This window comes from Ictalurus punctatus, chromosome 8 (assembly GCF_001660625.3).
Source record: "Ictalurus punctatus breed USDA103 chromosome 8, Coco_2.0, whole genome shotgun sequence".
Classification (NCBI taxonomy): Eukaryota; Metazoa; Chordata; class Actinopteri; order Siluriformes; family Ictaluridae; genus Ictalurus; species Ictalurus punctatus.
Window position 1 is genome coordinate 10538903 of NC_030423.2, and position 18219 is coordinate 10557121.

At 37.7% G+C, this 18219-nt stretch overlaps 2 protein-coding genes across 4 annotated transcripts; one reads left to right on the plus strand and one right to left on the minus strand.

The window, feature by feature from the left end:
* The first annotated feature begins 1443 nt into the window (after positions 1 to 1443).
* Positions 1444 to 6022, plus strand: c8h4orf47 (chromosome 8 C4orf47 homolog). Of its 2 annotated transcripts, none has more exons than XM_017473303.3 (8): positions 1444 to 1975; positions 2183 to 2304; positions 2498 to 2717; positions 3419 to 3556; positions 3933 to 4008; positions 4120 to 4302; positions 4386 to 4564; positions 5811 to 6022. In XM_017473303.3, exons 2-8 carry the CDS (start codon positions 2211 to 2213, stop codon positions 5860 to 5862), a joined length of 942 nt encoding a protein of 313 aa, XP_017328792.1. In that variant the 5' UTR covers positions 1444 to 1975; positions 2183 to 2210; the 3' UTR covers positions 5863 to 6022.
* A 296-nt stretch (positions 6023 to 6318) lies between these two features.
* Positions 6319 to 17226, minus strand: pdlim3b (PDZ and LIM domain 3b). 2 transcript variants are annotated; one of them, XM_017474361.3, is made up of 8 exons: positions 16987 to 17226; positions 12339 to 12490; positions 11896 to 11980; positions 8930 to 8997; positions 8430 to 8621; positions 8061 to 8188; positions 7413 to 7524; positions 6319 to 7237 (listed from the first exon to the last, which is right to left on the minus strand). In XM_017474361.3, exons 1-8 carry the CDS (start codon positions 17077 to 17079, stop codon positions 7048 to 7050), a joined length of 1020 nt encoding a protein of 339 aa, XP_017329850.1. In that variant the 5' UTR covers positions 17080 to 17226; the 3' UTR covers positions 6319 to 7047. The 2 variants fall into 2 exon arrangements, with proteins under 2 accessions (XP_017329850.1, XP_017329851.1); XM_017474362.3 differs by lacking the exons at positions 8430 to 8621; positions 8930 to 8997 and adding an exon at positions 9439 to 9626.
* Between the last annotated feature and the right edge of the window lie 993 nt (positions 17227 to 18219).

Here is an 18219-nt window from a genome sequence, read left to right on the forward strand (position 1 = left end):
GCTTCTGGCTATATCTCCCAACACCAAAGTGCTGCTTTTGTCCTAAATAAACACTTGTGTCTGTCCCGCTGTCAGCTGCATCACGGTGTTGGATGCGACAAGCTGCACAAACCCACGTACATTTATCCGGCTGAAGTGAAGCAGCTGATCCGCGCCGCCTTCCCTAAGGAAATCTGTGACTATCACGACCCGCAACATCAAAACGTAAACTTCACAAAAACCATCAGTCTGAATGCAGGTAGTTTAGTGAATGCAAATAGATTTTTTTTCTTGTCATGTGTTTTCTCTTTTCAGGTGGTCGCTGTCACCATGGATGACCTAAAGGGTGTGAGTTCGGCTGATCAGAGCTGTTAGACAGACCAGGAGCAAATCTAACAACTGTTATCATTTGTGTGAAATGTTAATGTTAACGTTACATTTGTTTTTGATCAATGCAATCTTGTTTCCCCTGTGCATGTTGACTGGTTTTCAATAAAGTTTCAATAAAGTTGATTAGCATATATATATATATATATATATATATATATATATATATATATATATATATATACACACACACACACACACACACACACACACACACACACACAGCAAAATCACTAGTATTGATTTAACACCCAAAGTGTTGAATTCAGTCCATTGGACTCATATAAACACTCTGGGTGTTAATTCAACACTAGGGATTTTACTGTGTGTGTGTGTGTGTGTGTGTGTGTGTGTGTGTGTGTATATATATATATATATATATATATATATATATATATATATATATATATATATATATATATATATATATATATATATATATGCTAGATTTGAAGTGTTGATGAGTTAAACTATTAACAACTGGACCATAGGCCTGTAGTTTAGGGGTGAGTGAGAACTGATGGTGGCTTTAACCCTTTAAAGCATAAATTATTTAAATACACGTACATTCTTTTTTTAATTATTATTACGTATGATTTTTATTTATTTATTTATTTATTGATGTTTTTTTGTTTTTTACAAAGAAATGTTTTTTGAATTAAAAAGAAAATGTCAGTTGTCCATATCCATTTGAAATAGAATGTGGGGGGAAAAAATGATAAAAATGTATACCTGAATTTAAGAACAGCAAAAGTAAATAAATAAAAATCTTACAATGTGTTTATAAACAAAAATGGTTAGCATTTATTGACCAAAATTTGTGGAAAAAATATAGAAAATATATATTTATATTTTTGGACAATATTCTTAATGTACAATAGTTTAGCACTGTTGCATGTTGATCTCCGTGGTTAAAAAAAAATAACCGTCAATAAAAATATTTAATAAATAACATTTTTTGTGGAATCTGGCAAATATATATATATGTGTGTGTGTGTGTGTGTGTGTGTGTGTGTGTGTGTGTGTGTGTGTGTGTGTGTGTTTTTCCCCCAGTTAATTTTTAATTTTGCGTCAAAACTTTGTAAAGATATACCAGAGACACGCTACATTAAAATGAGAAACAATCAAGAGAGAAACAGAAGTAAGAATAATGATTTATGATTAGTTGCAGTGATGGTCTCAAATGATTTGGAGGCCACTTACAATTCATATTTTTTCCTGAAAGCATCAGCTGTCCAAGAGCATGAAAGGGTTAAAGTGCTGTGTCACTATAAGACCCAGAGTTCCTACCAGCCCTGCCGTATTACATGGCTAAGTGTTTGAAAAGCTTGTAGTCGTGTATTAATGTCATGTAATAAACTAAAACCCTTTTCGCGTTATTGCTAGTTATTGTTTCCCCCCTGCTGTGTGAGTGCTAACAGTGGCTGACCGGTGTGACAGCTCAGCTCAGCTCAGCTCAGTGTGATGGTTAGCGGTTAGCTTACACTCGGTACCAAGGAGACAACCGTACACAAATACCTCAACAACCACGAAAACACACAAGCAACAATTTAATCCAGACTACCAACAAGTTATATAACGCGGTGAACAAGACTCGTGGATATTAAAGGTAGGTTATTACAGTAACCAATGAATTAATTTGTATTTAATGTTTGGCAGTCTGGGGGCAGGGTTTAAAAATAAATTGACAAATTTCTTGAATGTGTAACTGGAGTATTTAAAAAAAAAAAAGTGTAATTACTATGTTTGATATATTTAGTATAGTATAGAAACATAGTTAATAATATGTTTCTATTTATATAGCTGTTTCTTACAGGAAGTTCCTGCAGGAGCCTAATGCAAACATGCCTGATGCAAAGTCTGACATGGAGCGAGTTGGGCTCTTTAAGGAAATGGGCTACATCTCCATAGGGGACAAATACAGACCCTTTACTTATCGTAGGTCTAAATACTATACCGCTAAATTCCACTGTAAGAAAATCTCATACTGATCAGTGCTGTTGGTGCTGGAATTGTATAGGATTTAACATGGTGATCTTTCTTATCATCTTAAACCTGAACTTGAACTTTGTTTGATCGTTTCTCTAAGAGGAACCGTGGTGTGTATTCCTTTGATATATTTTCTGGAAAGGTCCGTTTAATGAAGCTGCACATAAAAACAAGCAGATGTTGGTGAGTGGGCCGAAGAAGAAATCAGCACTCCAGGCTGGCTACTTTGACACTCAGTTCAAGCGGATCTTTGAGAACGAGGCAATGACGGACCGTATTAAAATCCAAAGGCAGTACCAGATTCAGCAGGCGAAGAAGAACTTAGCAAAGGCATTTTTGCCCAGCAGTGGGGAAAAGAAATCGTAAGAAATGCAGTATTTATTTTCTTTTGAGAAAGTGTACATTTGAATTTCACAGTGATTGGAGGGCAGAGTGAATAATAATGTCGCTATTAGACCAAAGTAACTTACAGGAACTTATTGCATTCTAATTTTCGTGAGACATTTCATTAGATAAAAATGTTATAGCAGCCACATTTGGCATAGGTTGATGGAAAATGGGATCTTACACATTTTAATATATATTATGACACGGTGGTAGACTCATTAAAAGTTTACCCTAAGTAGTACTTAGGCACATGACATGAATGTGAGGCCACAGAGGGCAATATGATGTAATCTCATTTTCACTGAGAAGAGCCAACACTCAGAATTTCCATTCCATCATGGGCCTTACAGGTCTGGAGTCTGGCCCAAATACTGAGCTCCAGCCAAGGTATCGTCATGATCTTAATGAGGACAAACCACACTCTGCCCATGTTCTCATACTACCACACTACTACATAATACAATACACATTAATACTTGAGAATTAAACCCCTGATGTGTCAGGTGCATTTTGGTCCAATGAATATTAAACTATAGTGAAGTTTTTTTTGTTTTGTTTTGTTTTGCCCCCCCCCCCCCCCCCCCCCCTAAACATCCTCTTATTGGACAGTTTTTTCTGTAATTTACTGTTTCTGTGCCTTCTAAATAAGTCATGTATATTTGTTAATGCTGTTTAGCTCAGGTATTGGCAGTTACTATGGAACACTCGGGGGTCCAGTTAAGGCTATGAGTCCCTTGGAGATTCCCAGGAAGACATACAAATCCCCTGGCAAGAACATATACACCAGTCCACCCAAGAAAGGAAGTGGATATAGGTCAGTAAGAACTTTGTCATTCCTACTGGCATGATTTTTACTTTTTTGTGTGTGAACTAATGTAAAGACAGTTCCTTGATCTCGGTGAGCTTATGTTGTCTTGACTCCATGTGCTGTTAGAATGACACTTTTCCTCTCGAGGATATCTCAGGCACAATCCATTATTGATCTAACTCATCTCATAACCGCATGGATGTGATTTAGAATGAAAGACTGGGAGTTAGAGATCAGTACTGTTGCTTAGGGAATTTCCTCTCATGGGGAATTCGCTTAACCATTTTTAATTCCACTACAATCGAGCCTGAGGAAAGAGCTTTCGATTCAGACATACAGTAACTGGAACTGAGACTGAGTTATATTCCCATCTGTTCAATAGCTTTCCAGATGTCACACTATCCAAATTGGAATTGTATTCTTCTGAACCCTATGACCGAGTGAGAGAGCTGCTAAAGGTATACAATTATGAAATTTAAAGAAAAACAAAAAAACTCTAATGTTGCATTTTGAGTACAGGTCACCATACTTCTGTATTGCGAATGAAAGAGGGATAATCTGTTTTCCAGCATGAGGTGGCATCTCACAAAACTCAGATGAAAGGGGGGCCATTTCGTTTGAACCTTCATCCAAAGGAATGTTTCGATAGCAATCCTTACAAGCTTAATAAACCTCTGGCACTTTCAAACATGGCAGAAGAAAAAAAGACGCACTTTGCTGTGCCTTTCAAACCAACGTCTCCTAGCAAAATGGTAAGGCATGCTATACGCAAGCTCTAAACACCAATACATTTCTTTTTAGTGATAGATTAATTTATTTTCTCTTCACATGTTAGATTGGAGGAATGAAAGCAGGAACATTCGATCCATATCCGTCCCATTCCACAGACCCTTACATCATTAAGAAGCCGAAGTCAGATTCAGTGAGCGCAAATAAAGGGGTGAAAATCTTCCACCCATCGGCCGGCCCGAAGAGCACTCCAGTGAAGAGCATTATCTCTCTCAATGTGAACAGGTAAGACTCCTGTTAAAACAAGCACAATATGCAGAATAAGAATGATTTAAGCTTATACCATACAATTTAAATAAACTGACAAAACATATTTACAGTATTCTCATATAGAAATCAGCTTGTCATAACAACATATTAATAAGATCATTCTTTTTGATGTTAATATGAAAATTGTATTGTATAAGCTGTTGAAAAAGCAAATACCAGATATGTATGTGTGGGGCTGCTTGGAAAACCCCATTCACATTATGAAAGTTTGACATTTTCTACTATTACTATATATAGTTTTGCAAACTCCTAACTAGAAGTAAATGTAAGGAATAATACGTGACAGAGCGTGCTGTTGTTGCTAACCACTGCTTTTTTACATTTATTAATAAATGATACATTGTGCTTTTTAACCTATCATAATTACTTGTAATGTTGTGGAACCTCCATGAGTCAAGTTAATTCCTGTTACCACTTACATTATAATAGCTATAAATAGTCATTCTCTCACCAGCCTGTCTTTTTATCTCTCTTTAATAGGCCTAATAAAAAAAAAAAACCCTACTGTGTTACAGAGAAACAAGAAAGCACATAAGAAAAGACTCTCCTGTGGCTGAAAACTTACTGACCTTACAAAGCACTAACACCTCTATAACTGTTTCATAAATGTGAAATAAATGTCTCCTTACAGAAAACTTAGATTAATCATTATTATTTGTTATATAACACCACATTTTAAAAAAATCTGCTTATTATTAGACTTGGATTATGTGGAGTATCTGCTATACTAGTCCATGTGAATGAGTTGTTACTATAGAGAGGGTCACATAAGTATTAGAAACTGTGAATTAATATAAACATGTGATTTGAATTGCAGCTAGAACAGCTGTCAGAGGTGCTGTTATAGAAAATTAATCAACACCTTCTGACCAATCAGATTCAAGAATTCACCACCACTGTGGTATATAGTAATTTAAAGTTTGGTTAAACCTAAACTGAAAAGTATTACATTTAAAGATCCCATTGCGACAATTGAATTGATTAGGCTTGTGCACGTTTTATTAGTACATGTAACTAACGTGATAAAATAAGAACATTCACTGTGTGAGGAAAACTTGGCTAGCTTTTAGGTGTCTTCAAGCAGACTGACTGCTTTTACCACCACATTTGTTAAACTGGCTCCTTATCGAACATGATCTTTGCAGGATGTCAGCCAAGGCAGGATCACAAATTAAAGACATTTTCACTATTCTATTTGCAGGTTTGTGAATGCCACCAACTACAATCAAGTCCCCTCTGTGTTAGCATATTAAGTGGCGATGTCTGGCCTGAGCCATTTGATGATGCAATTGGAAATCTGAAGATGAATTCTATCTTCCAGCAATGTACTGATGCAAGTATAATTTCATTAATGCCAGACGAGAATGTTATTGTGGTTGGAGGTGCACAAAAGTAAACCATACCTGTCATACATTTCTTACAAACTTCTTTTATCTTCTCATCATTATTATATTCTGCAGTATGTTGTCAGTTTAGAAGATAGGGCAGCAAAGCAGGGCAAGGCAAGAGAGCTCACTGTGGTCAGATTTGCAAAACAGATTGCATACCATATCTGGAACATGCCTGGAATATTTTCACTTGCAGAACATGTACGTGGAAGCTGAGGCTGTATTTAGAAGACACAGTGTTAATATTACCCTGCCTTCCCAAAGTTTGTTGTTTAGTGCATGCTCTTTCATCAGTCATGTAATAAAAACACCCAAAGGAACTATTTTGTAAAAGTTTTGGTGATTTTAATTACAACATATTAAAGCTGAAATACTGCCACCCTGTGGACAGAGCTATGTAGTGCAGCAGGCCTAGTAGCTAAATATCTCATGTGAGGGCTGGGCACCACCAGTTGTTTAAAGGGCAGTTAGTATAGATTTGAAATGAACTATGCTCTGTATACTGATTGTTAGGAAGTGGTAAAAACAAATCCCAATAGCTTTATTATAAAACAGTAATAGTCAAGAATAGATGACTATCCACCCCACCTGAAAGAATTATTAGTTCTTTCATTTGGGAGATTATTTTTAAGCACATTGTGGGGTTTTTGTGTTTTCTTACATTGACAATTACATTAAAGTGTTAATGTTAATGTTAAGAAATATGAGTTGTTTAAAAAAAAAAGTCATCAGAATTTTCATACATGAAAGGGATAACAATCAAGATGTTACACCTGAAAGAACCAGTTTTGTCAATCTAGCATAACAGCACTGCAAAAATGACACTATGTTCGATCACTTGCTGTTTCTCATTTGGTACCTAACTGAGGTACTGAAACTGTCAAGCAAGCATTCTCTTTTACGCTAAAGAGAGCCCATCAAGCAACAAAATGTAAATATTTCCCTTAGAGCAGACATGCCAGACCTTGGTTCAACAATTAATAAACATTCCTACATCTTTCAATGGGTTGCAGCATCAATAGGCAGTGAAGACTGAAGCTGTAATGTCTTTTAAGCGTTAGGGTACACAGTGACCAGGTCATGTCCCTCTGGAGGTCTGATTCGGATCCGAGCATGAGTCTCACAATACAGCTGTCCCTCCACAAAGAAGTATCCTTTCTGCTTCAGGTTCATGCCACAGTCGGAGCACACAAAACACGCAGGGTGGCGGAACTTGTCCCGGGCTTTGACCACGGTACCCCTGTCAAACAGCCATATGAGTTAACATTAGAATTTACATCACATCTTAGAATTACATTTTAAAAGGGTGCAGTACTGTGGAGGGATTGGAGGTTATACAGAGCCTTGAATTACACTGTAGTTTCTTACAATAAGTTGGATTCATATTGAATTTTTATATTTGAGGCCGGACTCACACAATGCCATTGCCACATTTGTCACAAAGAGGCAGTTTCTGTAGCGTGGCTGAGGCTGCTTGGGGCTTCGTCACTGGAGCTTTGACACTTCTGGTTACCATAGGCTTTGTACCTGTCAAAAAGTCCAGTGAGTTGTTATGAACAATGTGTTCTTAGAAAAGTCTTTTAAAATACGACAATCTCTACAACACTCAGGTGGTACTCAACATTTAGTTAATTCAATTATATCATTCATTCATCCTTAGTAAGCACTTTGTCCTGGTAAAGAACATGGTGGATTTTGAACACCATGTTTTGATGATTGTTGTCACCATGATTTGGAAAGAGGCAAGAATATACCCCAGATCATCACAGGGCACAAGCACACACATTCACAGGTAATTTAGAGTAGCCAATTCACGTACTAGCATAGTTTTGGACAGTGGGAGGAAACCGACACAGGAACAGTGAGACCATGCAAAGCCCTACACAGGCAGTAACCCTAGGTCAGGATTGAACCAGGATTGAACCCTGGAGCTGTAAGGTAGCAATGCTACCCACTGTGCCACCATGCTGCACATTTAGGTAAGGGCATGCTAGATATAAAATAGCAACAAGATACTGTAGATGATCCATTTTGTATCAGTCAAGTGTGTTCTGGTAACTAACCGTCACTCTCTATGTAGTCCTGCAGGGCTTTGAAAGAGCCGGACTGGCGAGGCTCATGAGGAGTTTCATCATCCTCCTGCAACATTCGGTACACGTCAGAGTCCTCAATGGACGTCAGGGCTTTTCCACTGAGAACAAAAACAGGACAAAATCGCACTTAATGTTCCATGTAGGGTTGACATATGCAGTATAATCTACATCAATAATACATGTCCTAAACACTAACTACAGGCATGTTAGTGAACCAAAACACATCATTATAATTATTAAAAAATGCATATCCTTTAATATTTATCAATATGATGTTTATTGTAGATGTGTGAGTAGGTTAAGTTGAGATAATGGGACGTTTAACCAAGCATGGGTTACCTGATTGCTGGTTTATCAGCTACAGCAGAAAACTGAGTGTGCTGTAGAGCTTCTGATAGATTGGCATCTGAGTACAAGTTAATGGGGGAGTTATACAGAGTGGACCGAGCCAGGGCTTCAATCTGACTCCGATTAGTAACTGGTGCAGTCCCCTTAAATACATTCGGTGTCACCCTCTGAGATGTGTTATTTCTGAAGTTGAACAGTTTGGGTTATAGAAAGCCATGGTGAAAATAGTGTTGGTCAAAGGGGACAGCAAGGAGCACAGGGAGGAGAAGGACCAAAAGGACAGGAGATAATGAAAAAAGAAGGTTAGAAAAGTCCAAATGAAGACTTTAACATCTATAGGAAAATATGTTGTTCAACATAATACACTGTCTGAATTTGACAGATTTCATTGGATTACAGTTGAATTCAAGGTTTGAATTTTATGTTGTTTCTCATTAAAAAAAACAACAAAAAAACAGGAGAATGTTGTAATCTAGTAATAGTCTAATAACCTGTTTTGACCCCCAGGTGTGAAGGGCTTTGGCCTGACATTAAACTTGTGTTCAAAATAGCCAAGGTCCTGCAAGACATAAGAAAGGAGGATGGAGAGTTTAGAGAGCCAGTTAGAAGTTGCCAGGAGCAGAAGTCCTCCTAGGTCTGACATTTCTTTCATGAAGAGATCTGGTCTATTGATGGACTAAGCAAACTCAGTTGAAACTACCTGGGTACACAAAAACTATAACTTTTTGTGAAATAGAATAATTTAGTTCCTTTTTTTTCTAGTTTTATTTTCCTCTCTTCAATACAAACAGCATAAATTTGATGAACCCTGAATTGCTTATTTGCTGCAAACCTGGATCGGATGGACATCGGCTATCTAGCAGGACCTAGGAGAATTTCTGCCCCAACAGAAGATGTGTTATTACACAGACATGTGTTAGAGTTCAAGCAGGTTACTCCAGGATGAAGAGAGAATAGTGAGGTTCTTTATATAGCTGCTGATATTTAGACTGTCACTCACCCATTGGGCCTGTCATGCACCAGGCCACGGATTTGTCCATGCAGGGCATCATGGATGTTGCCCTCAGAGTAGAGGCCTATGGGACTGTTGTAAGAAGAGCTCACCACCTGCCTTTTGTCATCCAGGTTGGCAGCAGCCACAAACGGCTGTGCTCTTCTGTTATGGCCTGTGCCTATTGGCTTAAACTCCTGTACGTTTGGACACATACACACACTGCATGCTGAAGCATTACATGGACCATACATTTTTTTAGGCAAAATCACAACAGAGTGCATGGGTTCCTTTTATTATTTTAAATTTATGCTGTTAGTCATGATCATGTTTTGCATTGTAATCTACTTATAGAATAACAACTACTTCAGAACTGACATTTCTCCCATCACAAGTCATTAATTCTGCTCACACACCTCTCATTCATTCATTCGTTTATCTTCAGTAGCTGTTTAAGCCTAGTCGTCATGGTGGAACCAAAGCCAATGGGCCAATCATAGGGCACTAAGTATAAGGTGGCTATGCTACCCGCAGTGTTGTACTATCTCGTTCACTTTTTGTTGCCCTTGATCTTTCCACCATTTATGTCTTAGAAATGATGATGCATACATAATCACTGAATCATTGTGGATGTTACACCTATTTTTTTCTTATTTAGTCTTACTTGGAATAAATCATATTTATTCATATTTAAATAATTTTAGTAAAAACATGTATTATCATAACATTTTGTTAAAAAAAACAAACAAAAAAACATTGTTAGTGAAGTTTAGATTATTATTACCTAACAAATAGTTCATCTGATTTCTTTCTAATGGTTGGAAACGAAGCAAAGCTTATATCAGTCCTATAGCGACAAGAGATACAGTTATGGGAAAAAGAAAGTATTCCCTGTTTTTATGTATCATGTTCCAAATAATAGCCAACTTCCATAAACAAATAAACAACCTCAGGTGACAACAACCAAAAAAAAAAACATATTTCATTTTAAATTTTCAAAAAAGTAAGCCAATATTTAGAAACCAGGTGGGGGGAAAAATAAGAACAACCTTCATACTTACACAATCATTAAAAGAGTAATTAGCAGCCAAGTGTTATTAATGAAATGCACAAGTTAGTTAATCATCAAGAAGTGTGACTACCTGTACAAAAGCAGAACTTTGGTGTTGGTAGTTTGGTGCTCTGGAGCACTCAGGTGTGTGTCTGTATCATGCCAAGAGGAAAGGACATCAGCCATGGCCTCAGAGAAGCAACTGTTGCTGCTCATCAATCTGGGAAGGGTTATAAGGCCATCTCCAAACAATTTTAAATTCACCATTCAACACTGAGAAGGAATGTATACAAAAAAGGGCCTTCAAGACAGTTGGCAATCTTCCCAGGAGTCGGGGTTCCAGCAAATTCAGTCCAAGAACATACTGTTTTATGCTCAGATAGAACAAGCTACATCTTTTGGACTACAGGCCTCAGTAAGTACCTTAAATGTTTATGTTCATGACAGCACAATCAGAAAAAGACTGAACAAGTACAGTAGGGTGGAGCTAGGAAAAAGTCCCATTTTTTCCAAAAAGAATATGGTATCATGACTATGGTTTATAACTTTGAATCTGAACAAACCACAAAAGTTCTGGAGCAATATAGAGATGTTTAGTCATCATGCACAGCAACATGTTTGGAAACCAAGGATATTTGTTTGCTTATAGATGTTGATGAGGCCCACACAATTTAGGCCCTGATTAATAAAATCATAAATAAAAACACAGAAATGAAGAGAGTTTACTTTCTTTTTCCCATGACTCTACTTGCTAACATTAAGTTAGCCATAGCTATAAGCTAGACTGAAATTCTAAATACTATTTGTATGGTCCATGTGTGTTTTATATGCTGCTAACAATACACAATGGTCTATGTCTGGATTCCATTAGACTGAGGTGGGCAGTCTTGTTGGTGTAGCGTTGATAGCCAAAAAGACATAATGTTCTCTTTTAAGAGTCTCATTTTTTCACCAGTTTCTAATTTCCCGATCTATGACAGTCATGAAACAATTTCCAAACAAATCAAAGGGGACATGACAAAAAGACAAAAAGAGTCAGGATTTGCTTAGAGATGATAAAAGTGTGAAAATGAGAGAACATTAGGATTTATAAAAAGAAATTGATTGAAAAAGCATGCGTGCACAACACAAGTCTGGGTTTGCCTAGAAGCAAATTGTTAGCGAGGATTAAAGGAAATATCCAGGCAGTAAAGATTTTATTGTTATTCCTATTAACCAAGACTACACTGCTCGCAAATCAATGAATGCTGCCTTCCATCAAATAAACCAGAGCGATAGCAGTCAATCTCTTTCATGTTTCTCATGCACTTAAACATTCAAGAAGAAATACACAGAGAAGCCTCTGTTACATTATGTGAAAGCAGAAACGCATGGTTGCACATGTGGCTCTTTGCTGCTTGCATTGTGAATCTTACTTGTTGCTCTGCTTCCAGGTTGACTTTGAATGGGTGTGCTTTTCCCTCCTCCATGACTTGTGGGGACCAGAGTTTGGTTTCAGGCCTGCAAGACATAAAGTACAGTATACGTCCAGTCTGGTACAAAATGTGCCACATAAAACAATATGATCCATTTTGAAGACATGTTATAACCTGTATCAGCAAAACATCTATAGGGCAGCAAGGTCTTTATTATATCTACCATGCCCTGGCTAAACCATCACACATCAGCCATCATCATCTTTTCTTTATTTTCTTACCTTTTAGTACATGATGCAATAAAACAGGTGTGGAATAATGACAGGAAAGATACAGATTGTAAACGGACACAAACCTTCAGTTTAGCTCTGAATCAAAGTGATATTATCTTTAAAAAAAAACAACCCTTTAGTTTAATTATGAAATGCCTTCATCATGCTAACCTTTCTATTTTGAGGCAGAGCTGATTAGTAGAGTCTTTTATCTTGTTCTGGGCCTCAGCGTGAGTCATTCCATCTGTTGGGGCTCCTTCGATAGCCAGGATGACATCTCCTGGGCACAAATTGACCAGCGAGGCCTTGCTTCCAGGAGTCACCTAAAACAGTGTTTAATGGTGTACTTGTTGTAAAGCTGCACAGTGATCATACAGGTAATAATCTCAGGAAAAGCCATAATTAGGCTGCGTTTCTATGAAGCAACTCATAAGCAGAATGATATTTTAGAGTTATCACTTGGCTCTTCCATGCAGAAAGTCGTCTATAAATAGTGAGCTGCATGTGTCAATTGAAGTGTAGTATCACCGGCAGAGGGGCTAAAGCTCAGCCCATTGGTGGCTCGCTGATCTAACCTCTCTGGCATTCACTGCACTCCAGTAGATCTGTTTCTGCTTCATTACTGGATCCTGACATCATTCCTTACTTGTCTCATCCTTCACTCTTCTTTTCCCTGACCAACTCATTTCCCAGGTATTTTTCTCCCCCTGCAGACATTTATCTCATTTGCTTGATGTGTTGGTCTTCCACCTGAGGCTGTGACTAATCTAGACTGATACGCTCCTACTCCCCATCATCTTTCAGCTCTGTCTCTCTCCCCAGAGGAATTTAAATTATGCCGTGGCAACTATTAAAGACCAGAGGTTTTAGTTTCTCGTTGTTGGTGTTAATGTCTTAAACATCTTTGAGGTTTTTATTTTGGCCTCCTGATTTATAAGCTGAAGATAGCTCCCAGTAAAACAGGGCAATACATACTCTTGTGTATTTAGCATGTTCACTGACAACATGTTGAATTCTCTGTTATATAGCCTGACATAAAAATGATCAGTGAGAATGTCAATTCCACATGGATATTCTCGCTGTGGTTGTTGGGACTACGGTTGCTGCTATGGTCTTGGGACTACAATTACCACATGCAGTTTTGCACTCAAGTCTCCTTTGGTGAAAAGTGGACTAGTTCAACAAACAGACTCCATATAAAAACCATAACGAACTTTCTTTTACTTTCACACTATCCGTTGTTACCCAGATGAGGATGGGATCCCTTCTGAGTTTGGTTCCTCTCAAGATTTCTTCCTCATATCATCTTAGGGAGTTTTTCCTTCGTCACCATCACCACTGGCTTGCTCAATAGGGATAAATTTACCCACTTAAAATCTGTATCCAGTGTTTATATGTTTCTGTAAAGCTGCTCTGAGACAATCTCCATTGTTAAAACCACTATACAAATAAAATTGAATTGAATTGAACCACCATCTGCTCACCAGACCAAAGATTTTGATGAGATAGGCTGTGATAAGCAGAGCCTTCGCTGTATTGGAAGTAGGCTGTTGTCTGTTACACACTTTGTTTTATTGCAAACACCTGGTACTATTGTGCTAGCTGAAATGGAAGATAATTCCTGTAGAAATGTGCATTAGCAGCACTTTAGATCAAACACAGAAAATCAGATTGAGCCCATGACACCACTCTACCAAATGGCCAACACGGATTTCTCAGATGCAAATGAGGATACAGAGCAGCTGCTAGCAAGGCTGGACTGTAAATATCACAGAAAAACACAAGCCCATTTCGGTTGTAGAGAACACCTGTTGTCTGTATTCAGACTTCAGACTTAAAGGATGAGAGGAATACAACATAAAGGTCTAGCGCAAGAGATACATGTTGAAACTGCATTTTAAACCATGCCATCATGATGACTGGAGCCAATGCATGATATTACAGCAGGAGCAAAAAAAAAAATGAGAAGGAATTTGTCATGGACTCATTGTGGTTATATCTTTTCTTTCTTTTATTCTTTTCTTTCTTTCCTTGCACTTTATTTCGCTTATGTAGGTTGACATGGGAAGAAACCAGCAGAAACACATCCACCTACTCACAGCTGAAGGTTGCCATGATGTCATCACACAGGCATCATTGTTAAAACTCACTTAAGTATCGAGTTTTTTATTTATTTTTTGGTGTGTTTTGTGGAAAGAAGCAACACAGCTGTGTAAATGAGTCTTTCATTTGTATTATAGTATTATATCACCGATTATGTTAAATGAGACTTCTGAATACTGTTTACTTTGAATCTGATCTTCCACTTGACTGAAGTAAATTCTGCAAGAAAAAGCATTAGACTGAAAGAATGACATCACCAATTCTGTCTGCTGAACGCGTCTGTCCAACCAACCACAGACAGAAACAGACTGTATTATGCTATTGCATAATATGTTATGGTTACTTGCTGATTTTCTCTAATTTAGATACATTTAAAACATGCTGATACTATATGCAATTTATATGAAATGTTGCAACTGGGCCACTGTACAAGGCTTCTCATTTATGATTTAACCAGAGACCTATCATTAGTATTCCCTAGACAAAGTCTAGAGCAATCGAACTCAACTAAACTTGGACAACTAGACTGAATGAAAACCAGGTCTCATGCTGCCACAGTCACTTTTCATTATTCTATTCATTATACAGTCAGTTTTCATACACTGTTAGTCCATAAAAGCCTATGAATGGTGCATTGTGTAGGAGGGATAAAAAAAAAAAAAAAATCACCAGCTGTCACAAGAGATGAGAGTTTTAACAGAATGGGTCTGAACTATGTCTTACATATTATGAATGTATTGTACCAAACTGCAGCTATCTTCAGGGATAAAGCTCTATCATGTTGAACACAGGCTTACACAGCCTCATACACTTATAATGTGTTTCCAAATCTACTCAGAGTTTTATCATTTTGTTATGGTACTGTAAATTAGCACCTGACTGATGATAAATTAGGGATATAATAATAAAGTAACCCCGATACATGATAAAGTAAGTCCATCAAAGTTACATAATAGAGAAAGGAACTGCATGCAGATTTCACCACTTACTGCAAGTACCTAATGTCAGTACTAATAGCCAATTTTATGTTATAGTTTTAATCAGAACCATTCAACTTACACTAAATTGAGACAAAGTGAATGTAACATCTGATCAAGCTGCACCGAGTAACAGCAACTGTCTGTCAACTGCAGGATGCTAAGAGGGGTTACACGGTAGCAGGACGTATAGTTGGCATTTTATAGATACAGAGCTGTATCTAAGTATTAGCTTCAAATTCCTCAATCGAACAAACTGAATAAAGTTTTCTTTCACCCAAAGTAACTGTATCTATTGCCACTTAGTTAACCTTCCACCTTTCCTGAATTTCCTCCTTCAGCAGATGGCTAAGGAGCTGTGGGCTTCAGGGACCAACAAATCACTGAGCAACAGGTGTGGAGAAGCCCTCTGGAGCCTAATTGTAGACATGTGTATGTTTGGGTGGTGAGGGCGGGTATGGTTTTATTTCTTAGTGGGGACCAAATATGCCTACCAGAGATAGGACAGGAATATCAGACAGTTTTGACCTTGTTGAGAAAAAAATGCTTTTTAAAATAAATAAATAAATAAATAAATAAATATTTTATTTTTAAAAAATATGTATTTTATACACACATATATATATATATATATATATATATATATATATATATATATATATATATATATATATATATATATATATATTTAACAAAAACTAATCAGCCGAACTATTTTTTTATTTTTTTTTAAATGGTTACTGAGGTAAAGGTTATGGTTAGGTATAGTCATAGCATTAATTGTTTATTACTGTAGCTAATTAGTTAATTATTAATTATGCTGTCAGGGGAAGGTCCTCACAAGGCTAGAGAAAGAGAGAGAGAGAGAGAGAGAGAGAGAGCATTAGTTTGGTGCAGTGATAGTATAGTCCTACCCTATAATTAGCAGTACCATGAGGGTAGACAATCCATGCATTTCCAGTGTAACAGATGTTATGAAAACCAGCCAGACAAGCTTATATTCATAAAAAAGTGGAGCCATCAGTGACTGATTCATCACCTGAAATCAACAACAACATATGATTTATACTCTATACGCATCATATGTGAAACATAGAGGGTTTAAAACCATTTTTTAAGTCTATGCTTACACCTTTGTTCAAAGAAGATGACATTAATTGACATAACCCTGCAGTCCATATATTCAATTATTCGGCTGATGAAAATACTAGTAGAGTGTTTTGTTCTTTCAATATAATCCAAACTTGCATATACTTTATGATATTTTTCTATGCCGTGTAACTATTTTAGATTTTGTCCCACTTTGAGCACCATCCTGTATATTATCACTCCCCTAATGTGAAATATTGCTATCCCACAGACATGACTCGATCCTGAATTGGTGAGTGCAAATTCAGTTGATCCATAAAAGAATGTAGATAGTGTGTATCATCTTTAGTTCGGGTAGTGTATATATATAATGCACAACATAAATATATGCACTCATGCTTCGTGTGGTTCAGATCTACGTACTCCGTATGCATTCCAGCCCTTTGACTTGACAATCCTCAGTTGTGTCTTGTCCAGGACTTAAAGAGAAAAGCTGTATTGTTTTTCAGTTCAACCCACACATTTCTCCTGCCTGTACCTCTCCTGCCCAGCTCTTCTAAGTCATTCCTATCTCTGTAAGACTCTTGACCCCTGCTGGAGTGTGTGATGAAGCCCAGACTGTAGCAAAGTGTCTGCTTATTATCACTCACCCTGGTGATGGTTAGAGGTTGGTTGAAATCTTTGCCACCACACAGTCGAAATCCCCATGGGGCAGGCCCGTCCAGCAGCACGTTCTGTGGCATGTCTCTACTTCGTTCTGCTTGTTCCTCTTTTTTTTTTTCTCGTCTTTCGCTCTTTACCCGAGCAAAGGGGAGCAGGAGCAGCAGCTGCACAACTGCAAGAATCAGCTGTTCCTCTGTATCTAGACACACCAACACTGATTGGCAGTCAGTGCCTGTGCCTAAATCCCTTTTATGTGTGTGTCAGTGAGTGTGAGGTGGATGCCAGGATGCCCCACCTCTCAGAGTGAGATCATGAAGCAAACTGAAGGTCTGAGGTAGTGCAATAGAGCATGTTTCTCTCTCTCTCTCTCTCTCTCTCTCTCGCTCTCCCCCCCCCTCCCAATTTATCTTTCTATTCATCCACTCACTCTCCTACTCTATCTCTCACTCTACTATATGCCACTCTAGCCGTATACTCAAGAGTTTTTTTTCTCTCCCTCAGACAGACATCCGTGTAGATCTGACAGGAACATCACGTACACATCACTCACCATATCAAAGATATGACATGAGTCATAGACTTGGACTACAGAGAAGACCAGGCAAAAGCATCTCAGCTGTTCGATGCAAGCTTATAGGTGTCAGAAATTAGGAAGCTGCTCAAACTGCTCTGACACAAATTCTGATTTAGTAACGGCGGTCAATGGATCACCTAGAGCGAACCATGAGCTCCTGTTTCAAAGGCTGCATGCCACAGTAAAAGCATGTAGGTATCACATGGCACCAAAGATCAGTGCTGACATTTTAGTTTTTTGGGTTTTTTTACCTATTCAACATTCCTGCATGATCGTCTATGTGGTTTCCCGCCTGGAGCTGCCACATAAGATGTCTAACTCGCCATTCATCTTAAGACGTGCTTGTGTGTCTAATCTGTTGAAATTATATTATCCCTGGAAATCTCCCTGATTTATAATATTATAATATTGATTTATCATATGCTCACCAAATGAAACCCAAGTTTCAAGAAAGTAAACCAAGCGTCACTCTGTACAGTACTTTACGGCAAGCGAGGGTCATGTATGAGATGTTAAAGGGTGGCTGTTCTGTTTATGAATAGAGATCTCCTTGATTGTATTTCAGACTTGAACAACTCCTTATTTGGTTGAGCCTTCAGGTTACAGAACTAAACTAGTGTCTCTCTCTGATGAGAATGGATGATGC